This window comes from Aptenodytes forsteri, unplaced genomic scaffold (genome assembly GCF_000699145.1).
Source record: "Aptenodytes forsteri isolate BGI_AS27 unplaced genomic scaffold, ASM69914v1 Scaffold336, whole genome shotgun sequence".
In the NCBI taxonomy this organism is placed as follows: domain Eukaryota; kingdom Metazoa; phylum Chordata; class Aves; order Sphenisciformes; family Spheniscidae; genus Aptenodytes; species Aptenodytes forsteri.
In genome coordinates, this window is record NW_008794911.1 from 2416199 (window position 1) to 2430042 (window position 13844).

At 36.9% G+C, this 13844-nt stretch overlaps 1 protein-coding gene across 1 annotated transcript in view; it reads left to right on the forward strand.

Annotated features, from left to right (window-relative positions):
• Positions 1-13844, forward strand: part of LOC103895601 (UPF0061 protein Pfl01_0444) — a 27340-nt gene that overhangs the window by 6441 nt on the left and 7055 nt on the right. Inside the window, exons 7-17 of the mRNA XM_009275245.1 lie at positions 1372-1439; positions 2146-2233; positions 4038-4107; positions 4640-4712; positions 5461-5544; positions 7617-7746; positions 8413-8457; positions 8545-8626; positions 8717-8809; positions 11812-11891; positions 12818-12861. Of these exons, the coding sequence (XP_009273520.1) occupies positions 1372-1439; positions 2146-2233; positions 4038-4107; positions 4640-4712; positions 5461-5544; positions 7617-7746; positions 8413-8457; positions 8545-8626; positions 8717-8809; positions 11812-11891; positions 12818-12861 (857 nt within the window). The remainder of the gene's footprint in view (positions 1-1371; positions 1440-2145; positions 2234-4037; positions 4108-4639; positions 4713-5460; positions 5545-7616; positions 7747-8412; positions 8458-8544; positions 8627-8716; positions 8810-11811; positions 11892-12817; positions 12862-13844) is intronic.

Consider the following 13844-nt stretch of genomic DNA (forward strand, 5'->3'; position numbering starts at 1 on the left):
GGCATCCACCACCTCTCTGGGCAACCTGTTCCAGTGCTTCACCACCCTCAGCGTAAACAATTTCTTCCTTATATCTAGTCTGAATCTGCCCTCTTTCAGTTTAAAACCCTTATCCCTTGTCCTGTCGCAACAGGCCCTGCTAAAAAGTTTGCTGCCATCTTTTTTATAAGCCCCCTTTAAGTACTGATAGGCTGCAATAAGGTCTCCCCGGAGCCTTCTCTTCTCCAGGCTGAACAACCCCAACTCTCTCAGCCTTTCTTCATAGGAGAGGTGTTCCATCCCTCTGATTGTTTTTGTGGCCCTCCTCTGGACCTGCTCCAACAGGTCCATGTCTCTCCTGAATAGAAGAATGTTTTCCAGTTATCAGCAAGCTAAGATAAAGAAGAATTATACAAAATGAGCTAAATTTTACTGCTGCTAGACTCTTGAACAAGAAGTCTTCTGTGCCTATTGAGGGGACACCACCTCTTTCAGAAGATAGCACCAAGCATTACTTCTGCTGGATTGTCAGTGTAATCCCAGTAGCTTTGGAGAGAAAACTCCTACACATTAACCTTAGGGGAATATGATGCCGTTGCATACTTTGTGAGGATTGATTCCATTTTATTTTTCCTGATATAACAGAAAATGCAGTAAAATTATGTATTTTATTTCGTAAAATGAATGTAACTTGTGAAATATTTTAGAGCAAGCAAAGTTGTTCCAAGCACTCACAAATCTCAATATTTGGATAAACATGAAAATTTATAGGATGCGCAGAATTTTAAGGCAAATGAAAGGAAGAGATTGTTTTAAAAATCCAAGTACAAGTAGCAGTGAAGAAGAAAGGGATAATGATAATGTATCATCAAAATTATGCTTTTTTGTGTGTGTTGATACTATTTGAAGAGATCCTGATTGCTAAGGGTCCCAGATCTGTCCCTGAAGTTCCTGAGACAACAGTTTTGGCTCACATAAAGGGCAAACCTCCATCTAATGCAACAATTTGGTTTCCAGTTTCTCTGTCCTTCTAATTTTGCTGTTGTCCTCAGGGAAATTGTGACTTACTTAGTGTTATCATCACACTAATCAGTCACTGAGGTTCCAAATGAATGCAGTACTTTTTTAGAATGCAATCCCCTCCCCAAGAACAGTGTAAGTAATGGAGACTGGACAACATTGTATAAATACAAAATAAAGGCATCTTGCTAATGGAGCTTGGTAAGCCTCGGCTTACTGTTTGCCTGTGTCATTTGTAAATACAAAGCTATGTGAGCAAAAAGATCTTTCTTTTTAGGAAAGAAATGAAGTTATATAAAATATGACTTGATCTTCATTGTAAATTATTTTTCCTGAGATAACTTTTTCATGTTCATTTCTTGTTTGTTACAGCTTAGTTGTAAGTGATGATGACGTGTGGAGAGACCAATTTTACAATGGAAATATTAAGAAAGAAAGAGGTAATGAACACATTTCAAAATAATATGTTGCAACACTGTCACTTAATTCTCCATTGCAAAAATGAATTTTAATATGTCATATATGTGTAATAAAAAGTACTAAATAGGCTTAATTTCATTTATTAAGATATAAAACCTCTCCTGAGAAAATCAGTCTGAAACATATCCTAGTTAAAGAAATGAAGCCCTATGAACAGGTCTGCTATGATTGTGGCATGTGTGTTGTAGGGGTATAATTTTTGTTTTCACTTGCCATTACAAAAATGATACTGAAAACTAGGGAAATTTTCCATTGTTCCGATAGCAATGCTAGGATGGTGGGAACGCTACTGTGGCTGTGCCACTGCTACATCATCTACACCTGCTCTGAAAAAGCATGGGATGGCACAGCATGGGGAAAAATCTATTTATGCTGGTTCTTTCTTTGTTGCTAGCATCTCTGGAGTAATTCTAGTATTAACGCAGTACTGGAATTTTGCCTGTGTTTGCTGGTATAGCAAATTAAGTTTTATCATTAAAATGTATGTGTAGTAAAGTAATATTATACATTTTCATCTGTTATGCATTGAGCATACTTACAAAAATAGCAGTTTAACTATGCATATATAAATTCTCCATCTATAGAAATAACACAACAGCTTTTAATATGGAACTATTTTATTTTGCTGATACTCTGTTTACATTTAAACACATGTCTATATTTAAGGTGCAATAGTGCTACGTCTTGCCACATCATGGTTTCGTATAGGATCCTTAGAAATCTTAGCTCATTCTGGGGAACTGGACTTACAAAGGTTTGAATTTAATCTTCATAGTAACTATATTAGTTTTCTTAACAATCAAATATATATTAGAATGCATATATACAGTTGGAATTTAGACATAAATTATTTAGAAAGGAAGACTGCATATTTAGAAAGATAACCCGCTATTTTTATACAAGCATACAAAAGATCTTACCTCATAAGGGTAAAACCCCCTAGATGTTTTTGAAGGCCTGGATCTTACAAAATGAGACAGGTTTTATAGCTGAAATAGTTCTGGTAACTAAGCACTAGGGAGAAGTTGTTTGTTTTGGAAAGATTTGTAAATTTAAAGTGTAAGTTCCTGCATTTCTCATACTTGTCTGTGAAGCTAAATTAACAGAAATATGAAATAAATCACTAGCATAAGTATGTTGTATAAAGTACGCTCTCCAGAAACATGCAGAACCAGAGAAGTATACTATATAAGAAACTATTGCACGGTTTTAAGCCTCTTAGCAATATTAATTTGTATGTCAAGCAATTAGTATGACAAATTTTTAGGTCTACTGTAAATATTTAAAAGTTGGTCATTTCTCCTCAGGAGCAATTGAAGTTGTTCTGGGTGCTTAAAAATGAGCAAGAGCTCATAGCAGCAATTGTACATTGTAGTAACTGATAATTCAGTTTAACTTCCCGCATCACTCTGCGCTGTCTGTCTTTCCTTTTTTTGAAATCTCACAGCAGATTTTAGTTTTAAAACTGAAAGACTGAATTAAGGAACTGATTTCTAAGTTTTGTTTTGGTTTTTTTTTGGTTAAAGTATTTGTGACCCATTGGATTTAAGGAGCATGTAAAGATCACGTGTACTCATGCAAAATAGATGACTCCTTCCTGCGTGCTTTGAAGGAGGCCTCAGAAAGAGTGGCCAAGAGCAGGCCAAGGGTAGTGTCACTGCCTGTGCTTCCTCCTCAGAGGAGGTCCTCCTGAAAGAGGATGTCCTGGAGCAACCAGCTAAAATTCAGAGGCAATAGGTTGGACACCCTTCTAAAGGTCAGGTTGCTAGGTACTCCCATAAAATCATCACAGTTTGAGGAGAGTTCAGTGATTTGCTCCAACAACCTGATTAGAAGGTAAAATCTAGATATTTGTGTGCGCAGCCGCACAACCCTTGCCCAGGTCCAACCCTTGCCCAGGCTGCCTACCCCACGTGTAGATGGTTCCTGTCCCAGTGGCCCTGGCTGGCTCTGACCACAAGAGGGTCCTACAGGGAGCTCCTAAATGTACTAAACGGCAGCTGCTCTGCTTTAAAGCTTTAGGTCTGCAAAGATATGCATCTGACAAGCGTTGCAATTTTTAACGCATGTATCCCAATTTCCTGAGCCTGTCTTGTAGGACTATGCAGCCCTGTTTTGGGAATGGCCAGTTACTATGGCAAGTAACTCTACTTCATAAGAATTCAGCCATAAAAATTGCTTTGTGAGAATTCTGATGTAGAATTATTCCTTGTAATCATATACTATTTTTTGGATACACAAAATTTTTTTTTCCTAAAAAATTGATATTACTCCATGTGAAACCAGATTCTGGTGTGCTCTGTAAGTTTAACACGTGGGAATAATTTTAACTCTATGTGGCAGTCTCCAGTCATATTTATGACTGGAACCTTAGGTTTTATCTCTAAGCATTTGCAAGGGCTTAATCCAAGACTCATTGGAATACATAGACCGAGTTTTCTAATAACTGTTTGCAGCAACCTGTAGGTCAGCATTTAGCTGTTTGAAAACAAGAATTTTGAATAATCAGTTCTAAAAGTACCAGTTTTGTTTAAACAATTCTGCCTCTCCTTTTACAGAAGATTGCTAGACTTTATCATCCAGGAACATTTTCCATCAATAGCCATGAATGATTCAAATAGATATCTGGTAAGTCTTTCAAGCTTCAAGGTTTTATTAGCGAAAGTTTGTTAATTCTCTTCAGTAAAAACCTGCTTCTTGAAGTTTTTTTTCTCGTAGTCAGATATGAACCTTCATGACCACTTTTCATTATGGAAATTTTTATTGGGAAGCTTCCATTTTCTGTTATTTTTTGTTCTCTTACTGCTCAAATTTTAAGTAAGCAGTGGTCGTGAAGTGATTATGCTTTTTCTAGTATAAATGTGGTATATATGGTATATACTAGTATATACGCTAGTATATATAGTGTCTTTGCTTCTTTTTTTGACTTTTTAATTTCTTTTAGGGTATCTGTATGTACTTATTTAGCTATAGTCTCTGCTGGGTAAGGTTATTGTGCAGTCACATCATTTAGAATGTGAATGAAAAGTCCTGACAGAGATATACATTTAAAAATAGAATGTATGACATATTTCTAAAGTGAATCAAATGTTTATGTTATTTATTGTGTACCATCTTTTTGATTCAGAGGACTTGAAGTAAAAGATGTATTTGATTTTAGGAATTTTTCTCTACAGTCGTATCAGAGACTGCAAATCTGATTGCATTGTGGATGTCTGTGGGGTTTGCACATGGTAAGCTGCAGTAGATGGCATTGGCTTTACAGGAGTGACTCTTCATAGTCATATACTTAAAGATGGCTTTTATTTGTCACTTGGTTCTTCAGTTCTGATGTCTTCGCCTACAGCAGTTATCTCTTATGCATTAATATACAAGTTTTTTCGTAACAGAGTTAGGAGCACTTTCGGATCTTTCAAAGCATGACTGTATCTGACAAAAGCAAGAATATGGGAGCAAGAATTCTCAGAATTGTTGTAATAGTCTGATGTACAAAGACCATGTATTGATGTTGTATATAAGTTTAATTGCTCTGAATTTGATGCATCTACATAAAAACCTGGCCTTTTGTAGTGTATAGGATACAGTGCTGTCCACCTTTGTTTCAGATTTATATTATGAAAAATCAAATAGCATTGTCTTGCTAATACAGCACCCAGTCAAATTGCAAGGAAGCAGCTAATGACCAGTTTGCAAGATGCAGTTTCAATCCTGTGTAGCGCTGAATGGAAAAGGAAACAGTGCCACCTAGGTATAGAAACCAGATGCAAGATAATGTAGCGAACAGTTTCTCATTTTCATACTTAAAATGCATGCCAGGTCAAGAGTAAGAGAGACAAGTTTATTTTCCAGAGTCTGATTTCTGAAAGGTAACTGCTACAAAGTTCTCTAGATTCAGTGGATCTATTTCACAGCAAATTTTCTAGAGACTACAGGGTTCAGGTGGAATTTTAACTTTTGTTTCTCCTTGTTGTTTAATTGTAGGTGTGTGCAATACAGATAACTTCAGTTTATTATCCATAACAATAGATTATGGTCCATTTGGATTTATGGACTCCTATGACCTGAGTGAGTGTAGCACCTGTTTTTAAATATAATTTTTTACTTAAAAGAAATGTTTTATATTAATTTATGTACTTTCTGTGTGCATGAAAACTCCTAACATTATTAGCAGAAAAATCCCAAGCATGTGTATTGTTTGAAGAATTTTAGGGGAAAAAATTTTATCAGAGGCCAGTTTTATGATACACTATACAGGTTGCATTTCAAGTGCTATAAGTCTTGTTAATGAAATATTACTGTTAAACCCATTTTCATGAGAATGTTTCCAGTTGAACTTCATCAATTGAATAGATGCTACAACAGAAACCTAGAAAACTAAAAATTGCCTATTGCTGTAAGCAGCCAAAAGCAAAAGTGGTATACAGTAACTTTGCATGCATCATGCTCTAGCTTTATAGTCACAGCAGCTAGTTATATGTTGGAAGAAAAGAAATCAAACCTACCCAGTCATGGCAACCTTTCTTTGAAAGTATGAACTCAGCCAGTCTGGGATTGATAGATATAGGTTCAGTATGTACATAAATGCATCTTATTAGATTATTGTTTAGAGGTTGCACTGAGTAAGCTTCAGAACCAGCCGTGGTTATCTCTCTGTCTGTTTTCATGAGACTGCAGCCTCAAATTAAGGAAATCTCATGAGAATAAATGTCATACTGTTTCTATTGTATTGAAAAAACAGGGCTTTTCTGGCTTTAGATCTTTCTCTATATGGTGGGTTGACCCCAGCCAGCAATTAAGGACCCACCAGCCACTCGTTCAGTCCTCCCTGCTGCGGGTTGGGGGAGAGACTTGAAAGAGCAAAGATGAGAAAAAGCTCATGGGTCAAGATAAAGACAGTTGAATAAGTGAAGGGAAAAAAAAGGGGTGGGGGCGACCAACAAGTGATGCAAAGGCAATCACTCACCACCTCCCACCACCAGACTGATGCCAAGTCAGTCCCCAGGCAACAACTGCCTTGGAAAAACTACCCCCAGTTTTTACTGCTGAACATGATGTTGTATGGTATGGAATATCCCTTTGGTCAGTTGGGGTCAGCTGCACCAGCTGTGTCCCCTCCCAGTCCCTTGCCCATCCCTAGCCTAACTTGCTGGGGTTGCAGAGCGAGAACAGAGAAGGCCTTGATGTGTTGCAAGCACTGCTCAGCAATAGCTAAAACATTGGTGTGTTATCAACGCTGTTTTAGTCACAAGTCTAAAACACAGCACCATACAGGCTGCTATGAAGAAAATTAACTCTGTCCCAGCCAGAGCCAGTACACCCTAGAACCAGATGAAATGCTTTAGAGTTAAAGTTCAGATTTGAACCAATCACCAGATCTGACAGATGTGTCACAGGTCTCCTCCTTAATGCTCCATTAGTTATTAATGTCCTCTGAGGACTCAGGCAGTGCTGTGCGCATTGATGAGCTTATCTGCATTTGATCTGAGCAAGGGGTTCATACTGCATCCATTCAGAGACTGGTGCTGTAGATATGCATACATTTTACTTCTGGATACCTGTAACTTGCATAGCAGATATTTATTATCTCCCAAATAATGGATTTGCATACTGGAATACGGTAGCCCTAATTTTTATGTGAATGCATAAAGCTTGCTTGTACAACTGAAACGAATCTTGCTTAGGTGGCCTATTTATTTAAATACATGTTTATACATTTTACTTCTCCAAAAACACTTATAAATCCTGAATCTGGTTGCACAGTTGTTTGCTTAGTCTGTGTGCTAAATAGTAGCGCTATATGTAGTAAAAACGTTGAAAAAGACATTGTTTTTAGTGTAAAAATGGTCTTTTTCTGTTTAAACATCTGAATTTATTTTGTATCTTCAAGTAGGAAAATGTCACTTGTGACACATGGGAACTTGTCCGTGAAGGATGTATTCCTTAGATTTGCAAATAATAGATCTTGAGTTAATTCACTGTAAATAAGTATCCTTGTGATCTGATTTTAAATATTTAGTAACTTTAGGGATTTTGTTAGTTTGCTGCGTAAGTATAAAAATGAATGCACTTCAATTTTTAACATTGATTCTTTATTGTAACTACTCTGTTGTGGAAAAGTAATGTTTTGTTTGAAACAGATTTTGTTCCAAATACATCTGATGATGAAAGGAGGTATAAAATAGGAAACCAGGCAAATGTTGGGCTGTTTAATCTGAGCAAGCTGTTACAAGCTCTAAAACCTTTATTGGATCCCAGGCAAAAGCAGCTGTAAGTAATCCTTAAAATATCTTAATGCTTAAAAGAACTAGTGAGATGTGAGACCCTCTAATCACCATATGCATAGGAAAGAAAGGGATTAGCTTTTAAAATCTTTTTTTCTAAGTGGAAATTGATTCTGAATTAATTATTGGCCAGAATAAGGTTGGAGGGAGGGGAGAAAGGTTTTCATTGGTCATAAATAATAGCAAAATATGACTGGAAGGCGGTCCTAGATGTTGTGTGGTCCATTCTCCTTTCACTAAGGTAGGACCTTTGCCTGTAGTTTTCTACTCTAAGTTTGTCTAGCTTGTTCTTTAAGATGCTTACTTATGAAGACCATACATCCTTCTGAAGTAAGGAGGTAGTATTTTAATACCCTATTGTAAAGACTCCTAATATGAATCTTCTTTGTGTGGTTTAAACTCATAACTTCTTACTCAGTATGAAAACGAAGAACACTGTATTTTTCTTCTTTGCAGCAGCTATTTATGTATTTGAAGCCTGTTAAAATGTTTCCCCTCAGTCTTTTTCCCATTACAGATCCCAGTTGATTCAGAATATCAATGTTTGTGAGATTTCAGACAGAAGAAGTTTGAATTGTTTAGTGTACAGTAGGATTGTACCCACAATAGTATTCTAGTTCCATAGAATTTGACATTTCTTTTGTTTTTGCAGAGCTTCCCAGATTTTGGAGGGGTATGGTGAGCGCTATTACATCCGGTATGCAGTTCCAGAACTCAAACCTTCTAGTCACAATACTATAAATTATATTATGTAACAATTTCTTTACTTTGTTACTATTTTCAGCTTCATAGAACTATTCAAAACAAAATTGGGTCTTCTTGGGGAAAATGAGGATGATAACTATCTGATTGCTTTCCTCCTAAAAGTGAGTTTGCTTTGCTAATTTTGTTGGCAAACATCTGAACTGATACCCCATACTTTAAAAACACTGATAGAAGTATCTTTATTTCACTAGCTTATGGAAGATACAAAGGCTGATTTTACAATGACATTTCGACAGCTCAGTGAAATTACTGAAGACCAGTTAAAGGAGCTCCATATTCCTGAGGTATTAATACAAGCACCCAATTTTAGGAATAGTTAATATAAAATGCGTAAATCAAGTTGGACATAACCCTGATATAATAGAGGGTGTCTCAAGCCATGATTTGTCAGGGAAATGTGTCACTGTAGCATTATTAAGGGACAGAGAGACTAATATATCTGTGTCATGCTACCACCCCATGGTAAGCCTGTGTCTAGTAATGATGGATACATTAATAAAGAGTGCTAATGAAAGATACATTAATGAAGAGTGCTGAAGTCAGACTTTCAGCCTCTGGTACAGGTCCAATATGAGAGGTCATAAATATTCATACACAGGTGTGAATGTGATTTTCTTCACACTTAAGATGGGTCTGCTAGGAAGATCTTTCCTCCCCCTCCCAGGTTTGTTTTTTTTTGTTTTGCTTAAGAATACCTTCTGATAGTATTTCGTAAGACACAAGTGAAGTTGAACAGGGCTCATAAGGAAAATTTCAACCTCGGGTCAATCAAACTATTCCTAACACGGGTTTACTAGGTGGCCTAAACCTCTGCTCTCAGGCCCATCAGCTTGTCTCGGTATCTAATGATAAGTGAGATCCCATCTTGTCATAAACTCTTGCTAGAACCTCAGCCCATAGTGGCCTCTGCCCTTCCTTGGGCACAAGATTGGTTCTAAACGTAGCTTAAAGCATAAGAATACATTTTGTTACCGTGTCCTGCTCAGCCTGCTACCCCATCCTGTGTCGCTGCTAACTCAGTCTAAACTTACTCTTCAGGACCAAGTATAACCATAAAAGAGATGAGAGTATTAAACTAAAAGAGATACACTTCTTACCTGGATATAGTGCAATCTTTAGACATGGAAATATAGCTGAAATGTTTGAACTGGAGTGAGATGCTAGGCAAGTAATAATTGGATAAAAATGCAGAGGGGAAATTCTAAAAAGAAAGCTTCTAAGTACCTAATCTGGAAAGAAAAATAGGAAGCCTTTTTGCAAGAGCCAAAATTATTTTTTAATTTTTTTCTTTAATACAATGCCTTTTCCATGTGAGGAATATTGTTCACTGTGCCTGGGAAACTTCATTGCCTTTCCCTAACTTCTGACTTACTTTTGTTTGTCTTTGAATCTAATTTAAAATGAGAGCAGGTGGAATTGGGAGGTTGTTTTAGGGAGCAGAATGACTGTATGTAAAGCACAGAATGAAAATGAGGAGTTACTGTTTCTTTTTCCAGTTATGTCCTAGATAATTAAGTGATTTTGACAAAATTCTCTGGTTTTCCTTGTTTTCTTCTGTTAAGTAAGAGGTCTAACCTGACCTTTTCTATGAGCTTGAAGCCACTAATAATTAAAAAGTTGAGATTTTCTAGTGGTAAGCAACAAAACCAGAAAGAGCTGTAGCTTTGGAATTAATCATTTGTACAGAGGGGGTGATAAGAGGATGGGCGAAGAGGATGGGTGTGTTTGTAAGAGAAGGTATTTTTGTCATAGAATACAAGGGACTTTTCCATTTCTTAGGGGCCTACGTGCAGTAGGAAGAACGGAAGCCACCCTTGTGCAGTATGGAGCCACTCCCAGACTACTGCAGTAGTGGCATTTATGGCAACCCCATCTCCCCTTCTTTGAAGGTGCAGGATGAGGAACTAATGATCGTGGTGTAGTTGTGACCCTGCTACTACACCGAGGGTCATTTCCAGCCTTCACTTGGTAGCAGCTGACCTTTTTTTTCACACAATGAAATTATTTAGCCCACAAGTTCTGAGTCCCAAAACTGATGTGGTAAAGCAGGTACAATTTTACGCTGGTAAAAAGTTTTAATTTTTTAAAGAATTTTTTTTTATATTAAAGTAATTTCACCTGCTGTTTATTCAGACACTAGTACTTTGTCAGTAGCAAAATAAGTTCTCGTATCGGTTTGTAGGTCACTTAAGTTTTTTTCAGCTGCACACCAAAATTGACCTAAAAATGCCAGAATCCTTTGGGAACACTGCAGGAGTCCTTACATTTAGTATTAACTGGAAACATTCCAAAATTCCTCCTGAAGCAGCCTAACCCTGCACATCTTTGAACAAATGCTTGACTCCCAGACTCACCTGTAATCCACCTGCCTGACCCCCAGCTCTTAGTCACTTCTGTAATTTTAACTCATTTTTATACTCAAATGTGGGTTTCATTATATTTTTTTGACTCCCATTCCTTTAAAAAAACCAGATGTGATCAAAACTTTGTTTTGTTCTTGCTTTTAATTTCCCTTACTTAACTTTTGCCCATTTTTTTTTCTTGTATATCTGCTGTTTACCTCCTTTTATCTATGTCCATTTCTTTCTAACCTGTTCTTTCTCTGAAGTTCATTTTTTGTCTGTGAGCTTTGGCTACTTTCTCTCAACCGAGCAATTATGAAGCAGCTGTTAGCTCAGTGTAGTTAGCCAGGGAAGCCTAGTTTGTGGTTGTTGTCCAACACTGGAGGCATTAACCCCAAGCTCTGGTTTCTCTCTGTTTGCCTTTTCCAAGTTGTGTCTCCTCTCCCCTCTTCCTCTCCTACTGTCTCTATTCTCCTCCTCAGTCTTCTCCTATCCCTGTAGCCTTAAGTTTCCCTTTTTCTCCACACCTTGTCTTTCTTTATCAATATAGTTTCCTTATTCTACGATTTTGGGGAAAAAAAAAGTCTCTACAAATAGATCTGATCCACATACAAAACTCAGGGGAGACTAAAACCTGTAGTTATGTAGCCTAAAAAATAAAATAGGTCAGACAATAAGCCAAGGAAAAATAGGGGTGAAGTGCTGGAGGTGTTTAGGTAGAATTTGCCATAATAGAGATGGATTAATATGGATGTATCGTGCTAGCAAAAAGAAATAATTCAAATACAGAGGAATACTAGTAGAATTTTTTGGGAGAAAATTCCTTGAAGGGTCATCATATGTTTCCCTCTTAAATCCTTTTAATATTCGTTTGCTTGCTTTGGTTTTTGCTTAACAGAAACAAAATTCTGATTACCTGCCATTAACTGTTTCTTTCTCTTTAGGAGTTCTGGGCTCTCCAGGATCTGGGTAAACACAAGTTATTTTCAGAATGGGTTACTATGTACCTCTTGAGATTAAATCGGTAAGTCTGATGCGGTTTCAAGTGTAAAAATAACACCAGATGTGTATTCGCCAGAAGCAGGCACCTTTAATCTTCAATGATTTTCCGTAATCTTTAGCGAGTCTGGTAAACTGGCTCAAACATGGTTTCCTATGCCTTTTTTGTCTTTATGGTTCTAGATCCAAACATGGTTTCATATGCCTTTTTTGTCTTTATGGTTCTAGATTATGCTAGATTCCATAATAGTAACTATTGTAGTTCTGTTTTGACACACAGGTACATAAAAATGATATGGGAGGAGTGGTCTGTATTTTTTGTCCTTCACTAATAAGCAACCGATTAGATTTCTTTGGTTAATAATTTTTGTTAAAATACCAGTCCTACAGATTCAGTCCAAGAATCACAAACAGGCTTTGCAAATACATAGGAATAAATAGTGTTTCATTACTAGATAGGCTTTCACTACTACATATTTTTTACTATGTAATAATATTGCTTTAGGATGATGGGGTGGAAGTTGAACAGTTGTGAATACACAGACTGTGTTTGGAACTGCTGGTGTTGCATAGATAGGGACATGCATGTTAGAACTTCCTACCAATTCTTAAATCAATAAAGAATGTAACGTGTTTTTCTTAGTCATATATGGTATGCATGGCTGATAGTAGTGAAAAGAAGTACATATCAGGTACTTGGAAATTTTAGTCAGTAAATACAATTCTTAGGGAAAAAATCAATACAAGATACAAAACCTACAAGAAAGTATGCAGTTTTTTCCAAGTCTAATCATTCTTAGAGATTCACACCTGCTTCCACTGAACGCAAAAGCAGAACACTTAATGATTTTAATGAAAGTCAAATCAAATATTTCTAAAAATAAATAAGCGTAAACCTCATTAGCTAAAGCACTTTCTTTTTTCTTCTTCTGGTTTGTTTTTCATGTATAGTAACAAGGGTGATTCAGACACAAAGAGAAGAACAAGAATGACAAGTGAGTAAAACAATCCAAAGGAATCATATGCTTGGAGATGGCAACTATCTATTTACATAGGTTTCTTTAGCGTTAGTTATTTTTCCTTTTGAGGAGAACTAAAATGTACTGTTTTTCTGAAGAGGAGAAGCTCTTGTTACACTGCTGCAAATCTTGTAATACTATACATTCACTGTGGCTATGGCTGGTTTCACCCACTCTTGTGATTAGAATCTAGCCACGTGTGTATGGCTAGACCTGTGAATATGTATGTATTTTTTACATAAGCTAAATGATCAAGAAGTTCCTTGGCTACAGTGAGGCTCACTTCCTCCTTAGGGATCCTCCCTTTCCCCTCCTTAAAAAAAATAATAAATCCTTCATTTAATTGTCTGCATTTTTGAAGAAATTGGTCTGGCCCAAACCCCTTCTGTTGTGAATACAGTCGTAGTCATATCAGTTGACTGAGGCCTAAGAGTGTGAGATCACGGAAATGCACCGCAACTACTAGTCCAAGTTGCTCTTCTCTAGATTCTGCTGGTTTGGAATGACAGAGCACATGTCTGTTCGTATTTTGGGTGATTGAAATCAGAAGTGATGAAGACCTCATGAAGAAGGCTTTTCCTATCAGAATCCACAAAGGCTGCTCTGACCTGTGTCACACCATATGTGAATATAGACATTGAAGCAATCCAACTCAGCTGTCCAGCTCTGGTCTATTCCATATCAATCCTCATTTACCTACTTGTTTATTTTTCTTTCCTTTTTTTTTTTGCTTACCTTTTCATACTTCTTTTTTCTCTTAATTTTTTTTACACGCTTTTTTACAATTTCCATTTGGGGGTTCAGGAGATGTCAGGCCTACAGTTTGTTCCATGCTTTGGTGCTCGTGGACTTGATTCATTTTTTTTTCCCCTTTTGATTCCCTTTAATCTGGAGGAGCTTGCCAATCCACTCTCCATCATTTATCAGCAGTCCTGGTTAACGGGGGAGGTCCCGGACAA